We start from the raw sequence: 23,874 nt of genomic DNA on the forward strand, positions 1-23,874 counted from the left end.
GGATCGAGACTTCGACATGGAAGTAAGAGCAGCGCGAGAGTGAGGGAGGGAACTGATTTGAAAGGCATGGTGGGAAGAGAGCAACGGACCAAAACACGGACGACCAGAGAGGAGAGAATGAGCAAGTCGAGCCCGGCCAGATGAGAGTAATTATCGGCAGGTCTCTGTAATCATGTGCAGGTGCTTTGCTGTAGTGCGCACTCTCCCATGTACGTACACACCAGTCCAGCACACACCGCACATTCCCAAACTCCATATAAGGCTCAAATATAAACATGGTGTGTGTGTGTGTGTGTGTGTGTGTGTGTGTGTGTGTGTGTGTGTACACAGGCCTCGTTCACACTGCAGGGCAAATCTGATTTGTTTCTTAACTCTGACTCAGGGTCCAGATTTCAAGGTACAAGTGACCAAATGTGAAGTGTACTGACGGTCAGACTGCAGTCACAAGCTTCAGGATCATGCTGATGATCCACTGACTGGAACAGGGAGAACAAACAGGGCGTCTCCATCATTTCCACTCCGGGCCAGAGCGCTGCTGCTACTGCACTATGGAGGTTTGGTGGTGGAGCTGCAGGAGTAGAACCTCTCTCCAGAACTGCTGTGTAACGCTGCAGAACCCATAGAGTCATATTAGTGTAAAATCCTGTAGTGTTACTCTACCGCCCCCACCCACATGCTGCTCCACCTTCAGATCAAGCTTCTGCAGCTCTCACACTGTCCAGAAATGCATGTGTACAGCCGTCCATGAGGGGGCGCTCAAAGCGTGATTTGTAATTGACTCCGACTTTAAGATCTGAAGATCTGTGTGATGACCACACTCTAAAATACACTACGTGTCCAAAAGTTTGCGGACGCGCCTTCTAGTCAATACATTAAGCTGCTTTAGGCTGCACCCATTGACGACACAGATGTGCAAATGCTCGTGTGCACACACAGCTTGTCTTGTCCTGTTAGAGAGAAGTACTGCCAATAGAATAGGACTCTCTGGAGCAGATCAACGTCTTGAGTCTATTGGCATCATGCTGCCTAATGCCAGGCGTGGGCTATAAAGGGGTATAAAGCCCCCCAGCATTGAGCTGTGGAGCAGTGGAAGAACTGTGTTCTCTGGAATGATGGTGGTGGAGCTCCATCCAGTACTTTTGGATGGGTGAGTTGGGGATGATGAAGTGGGGTGGTGAGGCCACTATCACTTTTGTGGCTGAATGCAATCAAATTCTCACAGCAATGCTTCTCTAAAATCTAGTAGAAAGACTTATTCTCTGGACAGTAGAGACAGTTACTCCAACAAAAGCAGGATCAGGCCTTGATTTCGGAAGAAACAATGAATGTGAGCAGGTGTCCCAATACTTTTGTCAATATTGTATTTTGTGGATTGCTATAGTGTATTGAAGCTCTCTCTCTCTCTCTCTCTCTCTCTCTCTCTCAGATTGAAGCCATTCACAGGAAGGAGAGTATGAAGGCAATGACCGAGACCTTCTACGCCGCTATTTTCGGATACGATGAGGTAAGACACTCATACAACACACACACTACGCAGACACACTCCATGTAGTGTAAGATCTCAGCGGAAGACGTACGAGCTTTACCCGTTAAACAGTCACGCGCTGTAGGAACCGCTGTGTTGCGGAGCTGTCCGTAAGTAGATGGGAAGTGGCAGCTTTTGTTGCGAGCTCTGTGCTCTGTTCTCCGTCAGCTTCGGCTGGAAATGATCCGCTGACTGAGGTGTAAAGTGCAGAGTGTCGGTGTTCATTTCTTCAAGGCGTTTCCATTTGTTTTGGAGCCGTGTAGACGTCAGAAGTGGCTTCATGCAGTCTCCCGTTAGAGGAACCTGGGGTCATGGGAGGGCTTTAGGTGCACGGACTAACCAACGAGGGTGTGTTCATACATGCCAGCTTTGCTTCCAATAAAAGGAACCCTGGTCTGCACCAAACAGGTGAGGTGGTCTCGGCCTATTTCTAAACGGACTCTGGTGCGGTTCGTTTGGAGTATGAACCCCCGGGCCGGGGGTCTCGTCTGCTCGCAAAATCTAGTACCAACCCTGCCCACTCGCTCCACCAACGTCATGCCATCCCTATCTGCCCGTTTCATCACGAGTGGGTCTCCGTGCAGACCTGCCCTTAGCTCCTGCGCCTTAGCTTCTTCTGTCTGACTCTGGCTGTGTCCCAAACCACACACTACCACACTACTACACAGTGTTTGGGCCGCAGCTGCAGTAACGTAAAACACACACACACACACACACACACACACACACACACACTAGTGAACTAGGGGCAGTGAGCACACACCCAGAGCGGTGGGCAGCCAACTCCAGCACCCGGGGAGCAGAGAGGACAGTGGCAGCTTGCCGAGCCCGAGTATGGAACCCACAACCCTGTGGGTGAACAAATTAGCATGTGTATGTTATCTATCAAACATAGGGTTTAATATTGAGATCAAGACCACATGATTTAATAAGACCAGTTTAAGGGCCCGGGGCCTTCTGTCTGACGCGTGTCAGACGTCACCCATTTCCCCTCATTTTGGTTCGATTGCAGGTCTATCAGTCTAAGCTGTCTTGCTTGGTCCGGCCCGAATCAACCAGACTGCACATATAAACACCGCCTTACTCGACGAGCCAGTTAGTTGGTGACTAATTTAAATGCTGATTGGTTGGTCATGTCATTGCGCAGGTTTTATTTATTTATTTATTTATTTTACACAAACTAGGAATGGTTCTGGACGTATGTGGAGCTCAGATTAATGGTCGACGATATTATGGTTCTGGTCAGTCAGTGTCAAAATAAAAGTCACTAATACAAATCAAGCAGAAACACAAACTCTAAAGTTACTTTCTCATATTTTTTGTTTTCCCCCTTTTTATGATTTGCTGTTTCGAAAAATTATGGAAAACTGATTTACGTTTGTTATATTTCACTGCCGCTACTTTGGATGTGTTTAGTTTTAAATTCTGAGAAGAAAAAGATATTGGAGTTTTATTCATATTTTATAGCAGCAGGAACGTTTAACGAGTAAATGTCTTTATTGGTACTTATCAAATGCATAAAATAACATCAAGCTCAATGTAAAGCTGATAGCTTTAGCTCTTCATAATCAAAATAATCGATTATTTGTGTCAGTAGATGATTATTCAACTATTAAAATAGTCCTGTGCTGGAGCCTTTTGCAGACGTTTTGACCTAAGTGCTTGACTTTTGAGGTGTTTTTAAATGTTTAAATCTCTTAATGCTGAGTATCAGCCAATACCGATCGATTGTTGTATTAATAATTCAGCCCCATAGATCGTCAGGTCAAGTTGTCACAAAGCAGCTTTACATAATCAATAATTAGTAAAAGACACAAAAAAAGAAAAATAAATAACATAAAAAGACCCTTAGTGAGCAGCCAACAGCAACAGCTCACTGGCTCAAAGATCAGACGAGCTGCTGATTAATCTGATCAGTAAAATCATTTATTTTCAGGATCAGATTCTATGATCAGACATTCTGGACTGTCTGATTTAGTTTAGTCGAGACTTTTATTAAAATGATGTTTTATAGTGTTTAATATCTTATAATCCAGTCTGATCTCCTCCCTGACCAATCAGCTCCCAGCTCCTTTACAACACTGCAGTCTGATCACTTCCTCTGTTTGTGTGTAGAGTAGTGGGACACACTCTGGACTGGTATCTGTGGTTGTTGGTCTACTGGTGTGTAATAACTGGTTTATAGTGGGTGAATGTGTGTGTGTGATTGGGGTTTCTGTATTGGGTGAGAAAGGCGAGCGAGTGGTAAAACAGAGCGTTTCAGTGATGGTTTTATAAAGGGTCAGATATTATGGTCTGTTTTCAGGTTCCACTGTAAAATCGCTCCACACTGTCTTTTTTACTGAAAAAATGATCAAATATAATGTTGACTTTGAACACAATACAGTTTTAAATCTGTATTTCAATACATTTAACACATCAAACGCGTCATAATGTAAAAATATTGTCCTCATTTTGAAATTTGTGGTATACAGTGTTATCATCATCATCATCCGATCATCAGCTATACACAAAAATGAAATATGCTCATTATGATGACCTCCAGCGTTTACATGTACAGCATTTATCTAAGGCTCTTTTTTGGTGTAGAGTGGTGGTGAGCACTTGTCTGCCATGAGGGAAACGGTCGTCGCCTACAACTCTACTAAGTCTCTGGATCAGATGTGGAGCAGTTTGTCTCCAGTTTGTGTTTGTTGTTAGGAAACTTGATGAATCCGTGCCAGTGTCCCATTTAGGATGTGAAGCTGTGGTCGGTCGGTCGGTCGGTTGGTCTGTCTGTCTGTCTATGATGAGTGTATGATGAATGATGCAGCTGAGCAGCCGGCCAGCTGTCCGTTTAGGTCCAGTCCTCTTGAATCGATTGATTTCTATATGGTTCACACAGTCTGCAGGCTGGACTGACTGAGGTAAGACCCATGCAGATGCAGATGCAGAGACAAACACACAGTTCAGCTGCGAGTTCCCCGTTTCTGTTACTGCCAAACCTCCTGACGTTTCACAAGATTTAATAGCTTCCACCCATCAGTTCTTGGGTGGAAGTGAGCACAAAATGGCAAATGATGCAAGCGCCATAAACCTGTTTACCGCCGGAAGACGTGATGGAGACTGAAGCTGCATTTAAAATTACGAGAACCGGCGTAGCTGGTGTGCAGGAATCGGAAGCGAGGCCGTTACATCACTGGTGGTTGTATAATGTGAAGGTGCCGTTCGTTTGTTTATTTGTTTGTTTGTTTTATGCTGTTTTTAGGGAATCCTGTCTGATGACCGTGTTCTCGCAGCAGCTCTTTGGAGGAATCTCTTCAACAGGGAGTGTGAAGACCCCAGACAGCTCGAACTCATGGTGGAATATGTCCGTAAACAGGTCAGTCTCACAGGACCAGGGCTAAGTCCAGACAGTGACCTGGAACACTGAGCTTTGATCAAACTGATTAACTGCTGAACAAAGAATCAATGTCTCTGTAGAAGGAAGTGTGCAAACTTAAGGGATTTTCAAAGGCCAGCTTCTGGTCAGTAGCCAGGCCAGCTTGGTGATCCAGACCCTATTAAAAAAAATAAGGACTAGATATGACTAAAGCGACCTCCTATTGGCTGTAATTGTTCATTTAAAAGACTATGTTCTTGTTTTCCTGTGGAACATATGCTGTATGTTCAAATGTTTGTGGACACCCCTTCTAATGAATGAACACATTGGCACCATGCTGCCTAATGCCAGGCATGGGCTAGAGGGATATATAAAGCCCCCCAGCATTGAGCTGGAGCAGTGGAAGAACTGTGTTCTCTGGAATGATGGTGGTGAAGCTCCCATCATGGAGACTTGGAGATGAGATATAGAGAAGGTGGGGTGATGATCACTGAATGCAATCAAATCCCCACAGCAATGCTCCTTCAAAATCTAGTAAAAAAAGTCTTCTTCTCTGGACAGTAGAGACATTTACTCTAACAAAAGTATTGACTGAAGAAACTATGAATGAGCAGGTGTCCCAATACTTTTGTCCATATAGTGTACTTTTGCTGGCTGTAATACCAGCACAGCACACCTCATGTAGAGTCAGAATTATACACATACGGTCAACAATAATCATTTACCCACTGTCAATTAACTTCCTAGGAGGCAGTGGTGGTTCAGCAGTTAGAGCTCCGGGCTGTTGATGACAGGGTTGTGGGTTCGATACCCGGGCTCGGCAAGCTGCCACTGTTGGGCCCTTGAGCAAGGCCCTTCACCCTCTCTGCTCCCTGGGAGCTGGAGTTGGCTGCCCACCGATGGTAAGGCTTACCAACTGGTAAGCATGGTGGTGGTTGCACCATTCTCTGGGGTCCTGACCTCAACCCTAATAAAACATGCGGACTGTTCTTAAAAATCGGGTCTGTTCCAGAAAACCAACATGAACTAAACTCTGAACTCAGAACTGCAGACAAATATCCGACCAGAATTCTGCCACTAATGCCAGATGTTTGTGGACACCCCTTCAAATAAATGCATTCAGCTACGATAAGTTAACACCTGTTTCTTCTGAAATCAAGGGTATTAAAAAGAGCTGATCCTGCTTCTGTTGAAGTAACTGTCCAGAGAAGAAGACTTTCTACTAGATTTTGGAGGAGCATTGCTGTAAGGATTTGACTGCATTCAGCAACAAGAGTGTTAGTGAGGTCAGGATGTTGGATGATGATCACAACCCCACCTCATCACCCCCACCTCATCCCAAAAGTACTGGATGGAGCTCCACCACCATCATTCCAGAGAACACTGTTCTTCCACTGCTCCACAGCTCAATGCTGGGGGGCTTTATACCCCTCTAGCCCACGCCTGGCATGATGAGGCAGCATGGTGCCAATAGGTTCATATGCCATATCTGCTCCAGAGAGTCCTATTCTATTGGCAGTACTTTTCTACAGGGACTAGACAAGCAGTAAACTGAATGCATTCATTAGAAGGGGTGTCCACAAACATTCAGACAAGGGTATGTAATTTGACCACAACCGTACATCACAACATGGAAGCCTTATGTCTCACTGATTTCGACTTTAGGATTTAGGAGCTTTTCTGCCACCTTATTGGAGTGAAAGTCCTGGAGTCTTTCTCTGCTCCTCAGGCTTCTAAGAAGTTTGCAGTTTGTTTTGGTATAAAAATGAACCAGTTTTGCACCACATGCACCAGTTTCAGATGGAGGAATCAGGAAGAAGGGCCCTTAACAACATGTTTAGAAGCTGTAATTGCTTTGTTTTGCTTATTACTGTAATTGTAGACGTTATGCTAGGCCAGAAAAGCAAAAATAAATAAATAAATACATACATACATATCTGACTAATGAGCTAATAAGCAACACTGTGTTCAGCTGGCAAGTAAACGGAGAGGACTTTGCAGTGTTATTTGGCCAGTGTTCATAAGACATGTGGACAAAATTGGGAAAATCACATTTCTTTCAAAACCTGTTACTCAGATACTCCAGCCGTTCACAGTAATCCTTTCTTGGCGTGTAAACGCTCATACTTCCAGAGGAAATTGGTCAAATCAGTTCCTGCAGCAATCTACGGCCGTTCCTACCGCAGCCTCACAAAATACTCCTCAAATTAGGAGTTTGTAAACAGTTCAGACGCAGAAGTCTACAGGCGTTCTGCAGATGTTTGTCTTGGACATGATCTCGGAAGCTTCAACGTACCTAAAGGTTTATGCTAAGGTATGTAAACATGCTACCTAGGATATTTGTCCGCTGTGCCAGTACCTTAACCTTCTTAAATTCTCCTCGAAAAATCCAATCCGAGTCAGCCTTGCTATCAGTGACTGCCTCACAATTTCTCAGCACCTTCTTATTTCATTATTACAGACCGACGCCTTCAATGACAGAAGTATTTGGACACCTGCTCATTCATTTCTTCTGAAATCAAGGCTGTTAAAAGGGGGTTATTCTGCTTTTATTGGAGTAACTGTCTCCACAGTCCAGGAAAGAAGACTTTCTATTAGATTTTGGAGGTGAACTGTTCTGTGCTCAGCATCCACCGCATCCCTGACTCCTTCCAAAAGTATTGATGGAGCACATCCAGCCATCATTTCAGAGAACACAGTTCTTCCACTGCTCCACAGCTCAATACTGCAGGCTTTATACCCCTCTAGGTTCATGATTATCTGCTCCAGTGAGTCCTATTCTGTTGGCAGTACTTTCCTCCAGGGACTAGACAAGCTGTGTGAATGTGTCAGCAATGTGTGCAACTTAAAGTAGCTGAAGGGGTGTCCACAAACATTTGGACACACAGTGTACACTTAACATGCAAGTGCTTTTTATTTGTTGTCTTTTGATCCTACCAGCATCCGCAAAACACATGCACATGTACGCTCGTACCCACATGCAGCCCAGCCTGCCCACTCTTCAAATCCACCTCAGCTGGTATTGTTTGACGGTCCCGGAAAAGCGAGGGTCATGCCACACGCAAATACTCGCACACCAGCAACGTTAACTGGCGGCTAATGAAGAGCAGTGCCCCACCAAACCCCCTAACACACATGGAAACCCCACACACGCACATCTTACAAATAGCAGACCGCTCTGCCAGCTCTGGTAAAACTTTTATAGACTTAGCCCAACCTTCATTCAGTCATACCGAGTCTTCCGATGGGTTCAGGTTTAACGTGAGGCCTGCAGTGGAGCTTTGAGGCCTTCACACCCAGCTTGATTTAATCAGGCCCACCTTATTAGAAGTGTGTCTAAAAACTGTGTACTTGTGATACTGGCTGTACTGGGCAGAGTGATGGGTCTGGAGAGGGGTGTCCGGTTAGTGTTCTGATACTGGCTGTACTGGGCTGAGTGATGGGTCTGGAGAGGGGTGTCCGGTTAGTGTTCTGATACTGGCTGTACTGGGCTGAGTGATGGGTCTGGAGAGGGGTGTCCGGTTAGTGTTCTGATACTGGCTGTACTGGGCTGAGTGATGGGTCTGGAGAGGGGTAATCGGTCAGTGTTCTGGTACTCACTGTACTGGGCTGGATAAAGGATTTTACAGAGGAGTGTCCGCCAATGACAAAAGCAGGATCAGCTCTTTTTACTACCTTTAACTTCAGAAGAAACACTAAATGAGCAAGCGTCAACTTATAGTAGCTGAATGCAGTCAATAAAAGGGGTGTCCACAAACATTTGGACTGAAAACATTGAATATTTTGAATAAAGAAAGAAGGAAAATTGCCCCCAAATGTTTGGTGGATGCTGTAAATCAGGAGTCCTCATGCTCTTATCACCTTTTCCAAAGCCTTGACAAGGTAAGAGCTTGACTGGCTCTCCAGAGTATTGTTTAATGCTGCCTGCATCATTCTACAAAGTGTATGGAACAGAAAGCCAACTAAAACACACACACACACACACACACACACACACACACACACACACAGGCTGTCCCACGTCTCTGTTCAGGCCACAGGCTCTGACCAGCTGTGTTGGCCCATTACAAGTGATGGCAGGAATTTATTACAAATGAGGTGTGTGTGTGTGTGTGTGTGTGTGTGTGTGTGTGTGTGTGTGTGTGTGTGTGTGTGTGTGTGTGTGTGTGTGTGTGTACACGCACACACCGGGCCTTGGGGGCATTCAGCAGTGGGGCTGGTTGGTGGGCTTGCAAATAAACACAAAGAGCGGGGATTGATTTCTGGGGCTGATTAGTGGAGGATGGAGGGGGTCGAGGAGGAGTGAGGATGGGGAGGAAGAGGTGAGGGTTTGAGGAAGGCACAGGTGCAGCATCTAACAACTGAACACACACAGGGAAATGGTCACTATGGTTACTAAGGCCCCTTCCGAAGCCTGTGTGTGTGTGTGTGTTTGACACCGCCGTTGTTCAACGCTAATGACTCCCGACGCACACTGGCTCTGACATCATGGTGTGTGTTCATTTTTCCACCTCGCGTTTCGATTGGGTCCTTTCGCTGGAACACGCTTCAGCATGTCGCATTTTCTTCATGCCATCTGCAGCCGTGTTAGTCCAAACAGAAACGTCCTCGTGTTCAGTCATCAGAAATGAGTCAGGTTTAGTCACAGTTTATTCAGACTGCAGAGTGCCCTCCCTGCCCCCCTGTTCCAGCATGGAGACTCTCACCACCCTCAGCAACAGAGGAACAGGGCAACCGTTGGAGCTCTGAGAGGGGGAAATACAACTAGATGCTAGGGGATGTGTGAAAATATCGCTAAATCAAAGTATCACGATATTATGTTCAGCAGTACTGTATCGATTCTCAAACATAGTATTGATTATTATTAATGGTTTAGATGTAGAGATTGGTGTCGGAGAGCGACTCATTCGGTATTATGTTTTACCCCCGACCATTAGATGGCAGTGTTTGCCACAGACTTGAACAACCTGAAGTATCGGAATTAAACACTTCTGGGTCCCCGAGTGGTCTAGTGGTGTAAGGCGCTGTCCCTATGATCAGAGGATCGTAGTGGTTCGAATCCCGGTTGTGCTGCTAGCCATCGGCACAATTGGCCTTGCTCTCTCCGGGGGGGTAGATGACGCTGTCTCCCCACAACTGCTTCACTGCTGTGCTGTCACTGGCGTCTGCAGGCTGGTGCGTTGAAGCTGGGTATGTGACGCTTCCTTCCAGCCCAGTGATGTTGCATCTGCGGCAGTTTAAGGGGGCGTGTGTTGGTCTTCGCCCTCACCGGTGACTGGTGTACCGTAAGGGTACAAATTTGGGTTCAAGAGGTTAAGGCTCGGTTGCCTGAACGTAAACAAAAGCTGACAGAGGCTGTTAATTACACTGTTGTTCCACTAGGGATGTTCCGATCTGATTCAGTGGTCTGGATCAGGGCTGATCTAGGCATATTTGAATGGATCGGGTATCTGCTATTTTAATCCCAGTCCAGTTCGGAGTCTTTGTTCCATCCGTGGTGTTTAGAGCTCCGCCATCTGGTGTTTTCAAGGCAGCATTAACATGCATTACAGCCAGCCGGCTGCAGCAGCAGTGTGGACGTTCTCAGAAGGTAAATAAAGGAGTTGAGGTTCTGCAGTGTGGAGCTGTTTTACAGTGAAACCTGAAAACACACCATAAGCAGACCAGTGGAGGCTAATGCTAATGCTAACACACGCATGCTATAGGAATCCTGAACACACACAGCACATTCACCCACTATAAACCAGTTATGACACACCAGTAGACCAACAACCACAGATACCAGTCCAGAGTGTGTACCACTACACACACAGGAAGTGATCAGACTGCAGTGTTGTAAAGGAGCTGGGAGCTGATTGGTCAGGGAGGAGAGTCAGACTGGATTATAAGATATTAAACACTATAAAACAGGGATTTTAAGAAAAGTCTCGACTAAAATAAATCAGTCAGTCCAGAATGTCTGATTATAGAATCTGATACTGAAGATAAAGGGATTTTACTGATCAGATTAATCAGCAGCTCGTCTGATCTAATTATTTATACAATAATCAGTCGGTATCGGCTGATACTCAGCATTAAGAGAGCCGGATCGGGACGTCCCTAAATTCTACTGTTTATTAACCTGACAATCCTTCTTTCTCCCTCAGATGCAGTTTATCGACGCTCTGGACGGAGAAGATCTTCTACTGACTGGAGAGGTTAAATGGCGCCCCCTGGTGGAAGAGAATCCGCAGAGCATTCTGAAGGTGGCCACCCCAACCTACAATGATGCAGGCCTATAAAACCCGCCTGATTGTACGCACGGTACCCACTATACCCACTATACCACCATCTGAATACTGGAAGACCCACCAGTCAGGACCTACTAGTGATCCACTAGTGTCTCACTCAGTCTCGCACACTCTCTCACTCTCCGCCTCTCTCTCGCCCTCTCGCCCCTTCTCCTCAAACCAATGTACTGTGATAGGAGTGCACACACACACACACACACACACACACACACACACACTCACAGAGGATAGGGTCAGTCGGGGTGGGTTTGTACTCTCCTTTTCCGGAGCTGCAGTAGATCTCTGTATTTATAAGCGTCTGTCTTCCTGAATCGCTGCCGTTCTATTTATAAGCGTATTCTTCCGATCCTCCCTCCATCACTGACTCGGTGTCTCTGCACTCTCAGTGTATTGGCGGGGGGAGTGTGTGTGTGTGTGTGTGTGTGTGTGTTTGTGTGTTTGCTAGGATTTTTGCTTTGTATGGAATATAGGGGCTCTTTATTTTAATAATTATAAATAAAGATATTTCTCTGAAATTTCATTGGATTTGTGTCTCTTTACAGTGCTCAACATCCCCCCCCCCCCCCCCCCTCGCTCTCTCTCTCAATCAAACTCGCTCTAAGTGGAACCTGAAAACAGACCATAATATCTGACCCTTTATAAAACTCACCGAAACGCTCTGTTTTACCAGCGGGAGAACCGCAGAACCGCTCGCTCACCTTTCTCTGTTTTTAAACCAGCACTGAAGAACCCACTCAGAACCGTGTGGATGCTAATGCTTACGCTAATGCTAACACACACACACACACTGTAGAAATCCAAATCACACAGCAGCACGTTCACCCGCTATAAACCAGTTATTACACACCAGTAGACCAGCAACCACAGATACCAGTCCAGAGTGTGTCCCACTACACACACATTTGTATTTATTTATTTATTTATTTATATGTATATAAATATACATACACACACTCAGTAAATAACATTATATATCTCATTATTTAACAGAAAGCAAAGTCACCCTGTATCGCTCGTGGGAAACAGTAATTGCTCCCACAGCTACAAAAGCCACCAGTTAACCAAATTCAGTTGACAACTGGGTTCGGTTTCACCAGCCACACCCAGCCATGATGACTGCCAGACCTGCTGAGTCTAAACATCAGCTAAACAGAACTGTCTGGGAATGTGAAGTAGGCCAGAAAAACCTCAAAAAAGCAGCACATGAACCCACCCTCACCTTTCACCATGAGTGCGTCGCTGACTCCTCCTGGAGGTCACCAGAGGACCCAGGCGAACATCTAAAGAACTGCAGGCCAAGTTAAGGTCAGTGAGCCCGGTTCCACAATACGAAAGACACTGCAACAATGACCGCTTCACTGTATGTCCAAATGTTTGTGGACACTCATTCTCATGAATGCATTCAGCTACTTTAAGTTGCACCGATGGGTAAGATGGGTGTGCAAATAGAAAGATGAGTACTGCCAATAGAATAGGACTCTATGGAGCAGATAAACTCCATGAACCTATTGGCACCATGCTGCCTAATGCAAGGTGTGGGCTAGTAAAGGGGTCTTGTCTGAAGGCAATCAAATCCTCACAGCAATGCTTTTCCAAAATCTAGTAGAAGTCTTCTTCTCTGGACAGTAGAGACAATAACTCCAACAAAAGCAGGATCAATTGTCTTGATTTCAGAAGAGATAATGAATAAACAGGTGTCCCAATACTTTTGTCCCTATTGTATATAAGAGTTGCAAGGTATAAACCACTGCTGACCAAAAACAATATGGAGGCTCATCTGACCCTGAAGAATATGATAATATTCAGTGGACTGATGAGTCAATGGAGGAAATTTTTGGAAGACATGGGTCTAATTATCAGTGGCATAAAGCTAACACTGCATTCCACCGTAAGAACATCATACCAACAGTCAAACATGGTGGTGGGAGTGTGATTGTCTGCAGCTGCTGTGCTTCTGTAGGACCTGGATGACTTATCATAATTGCTGGACCCATGAATTTGGCTTTCTATCAGAAAATCCTGAAGGAGAATTTTCACCCATTAGTTTGGGATCTAAAGCTCAAGCGCAGTTGGGCTGTGCAGCAGGACGGTGATCCTAAGCACACCAGCAAATCCACCTCTGAATGGAAAAAAAACAGTGGCCGACTGACTTGAGTCCTGTAGAGATGTTGTTGCAAGACCTTAAACACGCTGGAAAACTTTCCAGAGTGGCTGAATTACAACTAATCTACAGGTCCGCAGTGTAGGGGAGGCCATGATGGCCATGAGCTGCCAACACTCCAAATACTGTATTATTTGATCTGATATTGTGGTAAAATAAGTGATGGGATGTCGCAATTTCCGAGTTTCAAGTAGGAAAATTGAACTGGAACGCCCAAAAGTCGGATTTCCTAGTCGGGAGAGTTTAAAATCCAAGATGGCCGCCCTGCATTTCAGCAGTGGTAAATGTTTTATACAGTCTATCAGCACTTCTATCTGTCTGTGTTTCTTTAAATCAGCCCTACGCTCAGTACTGACCAACCTCCATCTGTGGACGTGTTTTCATGGTGCACAAAATACCATATAATGCATTGTTATCAACTGGGATAACGCTAACAGTGCTAACCTGGAATTTAAGTAAAGGCATATTTTGCTTTGCTTTGGCCTAAAACTCCAGTAAAGGACTCTAGCTGACGGTTTTAAAAAAATAAATAGAGTACAATTATCTAAAGGTTTAACTGGAACAAAATCAACTCGGGTTTGACATAATTCCCAGCTCCGCCGTCCAACTTCAGCATCAACATTACACTGATTTAGACTCTCTGATTTATCTGCTGGTATGCTTCCATAGGCAAGGCCTATCCAACCCGACCCACACTTTTATACACGTTCATACTCCAGTGAATCCAGTCTTTACCCAGAAGACCTGGAGCAACACTGACCCCTTGTGGACAGGACTGGGCACCTCTGCTGTAGTTTACAGGCGCATCGGGTATTGAGTTTCTGGCAGCCTGAGGGTTGTCTGACTAACCTACTTTAGTAGGAAACTGTAACGTTGCCTTCAGGGCCTGATTTCTCGAACAGCGGAGAAGACTGACTCTCAGATTACTCAGATTTCCTCCTGGCCACACTTACTAGGTTCTGTCTGTAAACCCAAAGCTGGGACAGAAACAGCGCTCCTGTTCTTGAGAGTATGAAGCGCTTTAACCGACAGCAGGTGGAGCCAGACTCTCCTCCATGAGGGCTTTCATGTTCCACTGGCAAATAATCCGTATTTGTCAGGAGTGCTCTGTTTAATCCGGCCACTTAGGAGACTTCTTAAATGGCCTGCCTTGTACTTGAGGCCTTGTATTAGGGCTTAAAGATCAAAGTGATTCTTTGTAATTAATCACACTTGTTTGTGTTTTTTTTTTTTTTTTTGTCACAATCATGGTTCTAATGAAATGTTATTTGAACAAACCAGTTTAAATTCATCACCTGACCAGTGGACCAGTGGACAAGTGGACCAGTGGACCAGTGGAGTTCTCTGGAGTGATTGTGTGTGAAGTCTAAGGTGTATAGTATAGACTCTCACAGTGGGAAACACACATTATATACACATTAAAATACAGAACGGCCATAACATTAGAACCACCTGACTAATATCGCCAGCTTCTTGACATTATACCATTCCTCACACTTTTGATTTTCGTTATTAACCTTCTCACAGCCTACTGGACACACCCTCTGTAAATGGTGAGTGGTGGATCACCTACCCCGGACGTGTCCAGTCCTGTTCTTATTTTGGATTGATCATCTTCCCAGTATGTGAGGAAGGTCATACGCAATCCTACCACAGTCTAGACGTATTTCGCACTCCAGTACAACCCAATTATAAGTTCCTTCAGGGGCTCTAAGGTTCATTTTCCGGGATGGAGATGCCCTGCTCAGGTGGAGGTCGCTGCTGTGCGTGTAGTGGAAACTGCTTTGCATATCCGCTCTGTCCACACGCATTGCTCTCCGTTTAGAGAATAGGACTTTTGTCGTTCTGCAGTCAGTCAGGGACATGATCAGTCAGAATCACACGTAGGGAAACGCTGACGTACGTCTGACCATTCAATTTGTTTCCTTTGTATTTTGTGGTCACTTTTCATGGAGACTCCCAGCTGGGTGATAGAACAGAAAGAGGGCCTACACATGTCTTCTGAGTTTCATATGAAGGGTTGATGATGGTAAAATAGTGGCTGAACTGAAAAACATACATTTTCTTTAGGGACTATTTTGCCAGACAGCACCCTGCATGTATCCCTCCACTTGTAAAGCCCCCCAGCATTGAGGAGCTGTGGAGCAGTGGAAGAACTGTGTTCACTGGAATGATGGTGGTGGAGCTCCATCCAGTACTTTTGGGATGAGTTGGGGAGTTGAGGATGATGAGGTGGGGTGGTGATCATCATCCAACATCCTGACCTCACTAACGCTGATTGCTGAATGCAATCAAATCCTCACAGCTCCTCCAAAATCTAGTAGAAAGTCATCACTACTGTGGTGTGTCACAAGCCATGTTGAGGAGGTCCTGGGCCCTTCATGTCTAAACACTAGTAAATATGTGGTCTATCTTAAGGCTCTGAGGGCAAGGCTGGAGTTCCTGGTCACAGGAAATGCTACAGGAAAGAGAACAGAAGTGATTTTATACCACAAATCCTTTTTTACACTAAAGAGCAGATATTTCTGTCCCACACTCCCCATTGTTGAAACACCATTGGTGACTCTTTGTAGCCGATGACGGTGCCTGGGTTTTCTTTTTTTAATACCCTTGATTTCGGAAGATGAGTGAGCCGGTGTCCCAATACTTTTGTCCATGTAGTGTATCAATCAATCTCTCCACCTCAGCTTTTCTCCAGTGAAGTCACCTGGTAGCAGTTCCAGACGATAAGGAACCTAAGGTCGGGACTTTCTGAAGGCTCTGAGAGCCTGGCGTCTTTGTCCCCTGCAGTTCTGCACGTCTGGATGTTTGGTATCACCTCTTAGAAAGGCAAGGAAGGCATTGTCAGCCTGATCCTGTTGACATTAGCTGTAGGAGGTCGAACTGTTGACTGTTCACACGGCAGGTCTGACGGCCGTGTCATGTGCCTCTTTATGGTGGCGTCTTCGTTTGCTTTGGCTGCTGACAGTGCTCGGCGTTTGGATGCGTACAGCAGATGAGCTTGTTGGTTTAGATCATTGGTTCCTCTGATGGTTCCACTGATCAGAGAGCAGCTCTTCAGCTGGTTCAGATTCAAGAGGTCCCTCCTAGATCAGTGTGTGTACTTACAGAGTTTACTTGGACTTTGCCTGAGAGCCATTAGGGTTGTCATGAGGGTGACGAGTCATGACACTGTCATTGTTGGAGAGGTGAAACCGGGCCTACTGAATCCTGTCACATGATGGGTCTCTCTTAGCCCTCACGTCTGTCTGTCCGTCTGTCTGTCTGTCTGTTTTTTTAATCTCACATGACTGTCATATCTCCTCCTGTCAGCCTCGGCGTTTGTTGGAGTGTGGTTATGTAGAAAGAAGGGTCAAAGTAGTAAAAGAACCAGGGTTATTCATTTCAGTGGTTATTTGAAGGCAATTTCACTGGTTTAACTGGAGAACAGAGTCATTTAGAACATGGAGTTTGGTGTGTAACTGGTTCTAGATAAGCTCCACCAGTCAGAGCTGGAGTTCTACTGTGGAGGTGAAGGGAAGCAGACGTCTGAAGCTCTAATAAACTGAAGCTCCTCACAGAAAGTTCTTCACCTAATGGTGATGAAGACGCTGCCTGATGCCTGAGACACTGTTCTACCAGAGTTCTGAGAAGAGCTTGGTCTCGGATCTATTTTTAATGGTACATGCATTTCATTGATCTTATTATTGTTGTGAAACCCAGTGTGTCAGCCAGAGGAACGTAGGTTCCTCTTTAGAGTCAAGGTTCCTCTTTTTGGTCTAGGTTCCCTTCAAGGTTTCTTCCTTTTGCTCTGAGGGAGTTTTACTGTAATGAAAACCTAATTTCTGTAAAGCAGTTGTGGGATAGTAGCTCTATTTTACCATCATCATAATTTCATATAAAACTCTGAAGACGTGTGTAGCTTCACTGGTGGGTTTGGAGAGTAGAAAAACTTACTGGGTCAGAATTGTAAAGGTGCAGAGAAGCAGACGTCTGAAGCTCTAATAAACTGAAGCCCCTCACAGAAAGTTCTTCACCTAATGGTGATGAAGACGCTGCCTGATGCCTGAGACACGGTTCTACCAGAGTTCTGAGAAGAGTTCGGCTCTAGAACCTGCTTTTAAAACCAGATCATTAAAATGGTGGAGGGATACATGCTGCAGGGTGTAGTGCAGCTACAGAAAGTAGTCCCTAAAGAAAACTGGATTAGTTGAGATTCTCCATTCACTATTTTACCATCATCATCATCATCATCATCCTCATCATCATCCCATATAAAACTCAGAAGACTTGTGTAGCTTCACTGGTGGCCTATATTACTGTTAAATGTATAAGATACTTGAGGATCCTTTGTGTTCTTCCATTTTAACAATGTTCTCCAACTTAAGGTGCCTTGAAGACATTTTTTTAGAAGAAGAAAAGTGTTCCTTAAGAGGTTCCTCCACAGTTTCAAATTGAAGAACCCCTGAAAGTTCCTGAAGGGCCTTTTTATTAATAGTGTAGTCACTGAGACACCTGGTTCGATTTACCACCACTGTAAAGAAATCAGTGGGTTTCTCTCTCAAATATTAAAAATGTATGCAGAAATAACGTAAAGGCTGGAATTCCTCTGCTAAAGTCTTTGTAGGAGTTAACTTAATGGAAAGGTCTGATTCAGGTGTTTTCCAAGAATCATACATCCTATCCAATAAAGAAGCATCTCCTCGATCTGGGCATCGTTTCCACACAGGGCTTACGTATTAGCAAGTGTGAAGAAACTTGAGAAACACAACAATCAACATTCCAAGCACTTTAGCGACTGACTCAGAAACGATTATACTGGAGATGTGACAGTGTTACCTGTGCTGTGTGATTCTCCTCAAACAGGCATGAAAACCTGCCTTCCAGTGCTTACACCTACAGCTGGGTGTCTGGAGTGCTGACCCGGTCACTTCTTTGCTGGATACCAAGGACAGAAACCAGAGCAGTCAACACAGTGTTCAGGGGCCGGATTCACAAAAGCCTGACCTTACAGAGGAAAACCGGGAGTTTGAATCCCGAGCCGTGGCACTTTGCCATCAGCAGCCGGAGTCACAGAGAGCACAATTAACCGAGCTTTAACAGGGTGGGTAGATGGCGCTCTTTCTCCCCCTCATCACTCTTAAAGTGATGTATGCTGGCACAGGCCAAAAGAGGCGCTGGCTGGCCTCATATGTAGCGGGTGGAGATGTGTGTTAGTGTCAGAAAGTCTTCGCGTTCTTAAAGCGGCATTCTGCAGCATTTCAGCTTAAACCAGCAGCTTCAGGATCATGCTGATGCTCCACTGACTGGAACAGGGAGAACTAACAGGGCGTCTCCGTCATTCCCACTCCGGGCCGGAGCGCTACTGCTGCTACTGCACTATGGAGGTTTGGTGGTGGAGCTGCAGAACTGCTGTGTAACGCTGCAGAACCCATAGAGTCATATTAGTGTAAAATCCTGTAGTGTTACTCTACCACCTCAGCCCACATGCTGCTCCACCTTCAGATCAAGCTTCTGCAGCTCTCACACTGTCCAGGAAAATGTGTCCTTTAGAGGTGGCTCAAAGCGCGAATTACACTTCACTTCCTGGAATTGCCCAGGAGCAAGAAATGCTAATTTTACGTAGTGTTGCTTTAATTTTTCATTATTCAGTTCAATTTGTGTAGAATGGAGGAAAAACAGACTCTAAAAGTTTTACTGATTTAGAAACTATCAGCACTCTAATAACAATCTCCACTTTTAATTACTGTAAATTTAGAGCCTGGTCTTGGCCTGGACTTCCTACAGTCTAGGACCAATGTGAGTCTATATTTGTTATTTGTCTATATACCAACTGTTGGATCTGAATTTAGATTAGAAAATATAATAAACTCTTCTTAATAATATTTTTAAGGAATAAGTACGTCTAAACTTTTTCCTGAAATATGAAGAAGAAGAAAAATTATGAAGAATTTATGACACTTTGGTGGCCCTGATTTGGCTCGTCTTCCAATGACACATGATACTACTTCCTATTTGTGTAGCTCCACCCACTGAATTGTCTGGCTTTGTCAGGCTACTTCGAAGATGTACAGTAGCCACCAAAAACCTACCCAGCAGACAAGTAAACTGCATAATCAGGGAATATTGATCCTGATTTGAGTAGCTGGAAAGTAGACAGGCAAAGAGCAGAAAGGCAGATACAGCAAACTACAGCTGAGAGAGAAGTGAACTCAAGGTGGAGTAAACCAAGTAAGCTTTGAAGTGCAAACAGAGACAAAGTGTAAAGTGTGAGGATTTATGTAGCTGAGAGGTGTAATGAAAAGGGTGGGGGTGACTTGGGAGGAATAATGGTGGGGTTGATTGGGGTGAGGGTAGATTGGGGGGCGGGCAAGCAGTGGCCTAATTATCATTTAAAGGCATTTAAATGGCCGTTCTGAACTGGGCTGCTTTGACAGGGTGAGACAGGGGCTTGTCGGGTCATTTCATTAGGAGCGCAGGGATTCATTCTGGTGAACTGGTGAAAAGGGGTACAATGTGCTCAGTAACAGTGCTGTAAATGAGAATGCTGAGCACAATATCATTACATCACAATATCATCATGTCACAATATCATTATGTCACAATATATTTTTACATCACAATATCATGATGTCACAATACATTGTTACATCACAATATCATCATGTCACAATACATCATTACATCACAATATCATCATGTCACAATATCATTATGTCACAATATATTGTTAGATCACAATATCATGACATCACAATACATTGTTACATAACAATATCATGATGTCACAATACATCATTACAACACAATATGATGTCACAATATCATGATGTCACAATATATTGTTAAATCACAATATCATGATGTCACAATATCATTACATCACAATATCATGTCACAATACATTGTTACATCACAGTATCATGATGTCACAATATAATTACATCACAATATCATGATGTCACAATACATTGTTACATCACAATATCAAGATGTCACAATACATCATGACCACAATATTATGATGTCACAATACATCATTACATCACAATATCATATCATGATGTCACAATATATTGTTACATCACAATATCATGATGTCACAATACACTATTACATCACATTATCATGATGTCACAATACATCATGACATCACAATATTGTAATGTCACAATAAATTGTTACATCACAATATAATGATGTCAATACATTGTTACATCACAATATCATGATGTCACAATATCATTACATCACAATATCATGATGTCACAATATCATTATATCACAATATCATGATGTCACAATACATTGTTACATCACAGTATCATGATGTCACAATATCATTACATCACAATATCATGATGTCACAATACATTGTTACATCACAATATCATGATGTCACAATACATCATGACATCACAATATTATGATGTCACAATACATCATTACATAACAATATCATGATGTCACAATATATCGTTACATCACAATATCATGATGTCACAATACATTGTTACATCTCAATATCATGATGTCACAATACATCATTACATCACAATATCATATCATGATGTCACAATATATTGTTACATCACAATATCATGATGTCACAATACATTTTTACATCACAATATCATCATGTCACAATACATTGTTACATAACAATATCATCATGTCATAATACATCATTGCAACACAATATCATGTCACATCATGATGTCACAATATATTGTTAAATCACAATATCATGATGTCACAATACAGCATGACATCACAATATTGTGATGTCACAATACAGCATGACATCACAATATTGTGATGTCACAATACATTGTTACATCACAATATAATGTCACAATACATTGTTACATCACAATGTAATGATGTCACAATACATTGTTACATCACAGTATCATGATGTCACAATATCATTACATCACAATATCATGATGTCACAATACATTGTTACATAACAATATCATGTCACAATACATCATTGCAACACAATATCATGATGTCACAATATCATTACATCACAATTTCATGTTGTCACAATACATCATTACATAACAATATCATGATGTCAAAATACATTGTTACATCACAATATCATGATGTCACAATACATTGTTACGTCACAGTATCATGATGTCACAATATCATTACATCACAAAATATCATGATGTCACAATACATTGTTACATCACAATATCATGATGTCAATATACATCATGATGTCACAATATATTGTTACATCACAATATCATGATGTCACAATACATTGTTACATCACAATATCATGATTTCACAATATCATTACATCACAATATCATGATGTCACAATACATCATGACATCACAATATCATGATGTCACAATACATTGTTACATCACAAAATCATGATGTCACAATATCATTACATCACAGTATCATGATGTCACAATATCATTACATCACAATATTATCATGTCACAATACATTGTTACATCACAATATCATGATGTCACAATACATCATTACATTACAATATCATCATGACAATATCATTACATCACAATATCATGATGTGACAATATCATTACATCACAATATCATGTCACAATATATTGTTACGTCACAGTATCATGATGTCACAATATCATTACATCACAATATCATGATGTCACAATACATTGGTACATCACAGTATCATGATGTCACAATACATCATGACATCACAATATCATCATGTCACAATACCTCACTACATCACAATATCATGATGTCACAATACATTGTTACATAACAATGTCATCATGTCACAATAGATCATTACAACACAATTTCATCATGTCACAATATCATGATGTCACAATATCATGATGTCACAATACATTGTTACATCACAGTATCATGATGTCACAATATCATTACATCACAATATCATGATGTCACAATACATTGTTACATCACAATATCATGATGTCACAATATCATTATATCACAATAACATGTCACAATACATTGTTAAATCACAATATCATGATGTCACAATATCATTACATTATAACATGATGATGTCACAATACATTGTTACATCACAATATCATGATGTCACAATACATCATGACATCACAATATCATGATGTCACAATACATCATGACATCACAATATCATGATTTCACAATACATCATGACATCACAATATTATGATGTCACAATACATTGTCACATCACAATTTCATGATATCACAATATCATTACATCACAATATCATGATGTCACAATACATCATGACATCACAATATCATGATGTCACAATACATTGTTACATCACAATGTCATCATGACACAAAATCATTACATCACAATATCATGAAGTCACAATATCATTACATCCCAATATCATGATGTCACAATACATTGTTGCATCACAAAATCATGATGTCAGAATATCATTACATCACAGTATCATGATGTCACAATATCATTACATCACAATATTATCATGTCACAATACATTGTTACATCACAATATCATGATGTCACAATACATCGTTACATTACAATATCATGATGTCACAATACATCGTTACATTACAATATCATGATGTGACAATATCATTACATCACAATATCATGATGTCACAATACATTGTTACGTCACAGTATCATGATGTCACAATATCATTACATCACAATATCATGATGTCACAATACATTGGTACATCACAGTATCATGATGTCACAATACATCATGACATCACAATATCATCATGTCACAATACCTCATTACATCACAATATCATGATGTCAAAATACATTGTTACATAACAATGTCATCATGTCACAATAGATCATTACAACACAATTTCATCATGTCACAATATCATGATGTCACAATACACCATGACATCACAATACTGTGATGTCACAATACATTGTTACATAACAATATCATCATCTCACAATACATCATTACAACACAATATCATCATGTTACAATAACATTACATCACAATATCATGATGTCACAATACATAATTACATCACAATATCATGATGTCACAATACATAATTACATCACAATATCATGATGTCACAAAACACTGTTACATCACATTATCATGATGTCACAATACATCATGACATCACAATACTGTGATGTCACAATACATCATTACATCACAATATCATGATGTCACAATACATTGTTACATCTCAATATCATGATGTCACAATACATCATTACATCACAATATCATCATGTCACAATATCGTTATGTCACAATATATTGCTACATTACAATATCATGATGTCACAATACATTTTTACATCGCAATATCATCATGTCACAATACATTGTTACATAACAATATCATCATGTCATAATACATCATTGCAACACAATATCATGTCACATCATGATGTCACAATATATTGTTAAATCGCAATATCATGATGTCACAATACAGCATGACATCACAATATTGTGATGTCACAATACATTGTTACATCACAATGTCATTATGTCACAATATCATTACATCACAATATCATGATGTCACAATATCATT

General features: G+C 42.4%; 1 protein-coding gene across 1 annotated transcript in view; it reads left to right on the top strand.

Moving 5' to 3' along the window:
• uqcc1 (ubiquinol-cytochrome c reductase complex assembly factor 1) overlaps positions 1-11,691 on the top strand; it is a 32,997-nt gene extending 21,306 nt beyond the window's left edge. Inside the window, exons 7-9 of the mRNA XM_072683225.1 lie at positions 1,427-1,504; positions 4,773-4,886; positions 11,033-11,691. Of these exons, the coding sequence (XP_072539326.1) occupies positions 1,427-1,504; positions 4,773-4,886; positions 11,033-11,167 (327 nt within the window). The 3' untranslated portion in view covers positions 11,168-11,691. The remainder of the gene's footprint in view (positions 1-1,426; positions 1,505-4,772; positions 4,887-11,032) is intronic.
• The last annotated feature ends 12,183 nt before the right edge of the window (positions 11,692-23,874 follow it).

This window comes from Salminus brasiliensis, chromosome 7, assembly GCF_030463535.1.
Source record: "Salminus brasiliensis chromosome 7, fSalBra1.hap2, whole genome shotgun sequence".
NCBI classification, from domain to species: Eukaryota; Metazoa; Chordata; class Actinopteri; order Characiformes; family Bryconidae; genus Salminus; species Salminus brasiliensis.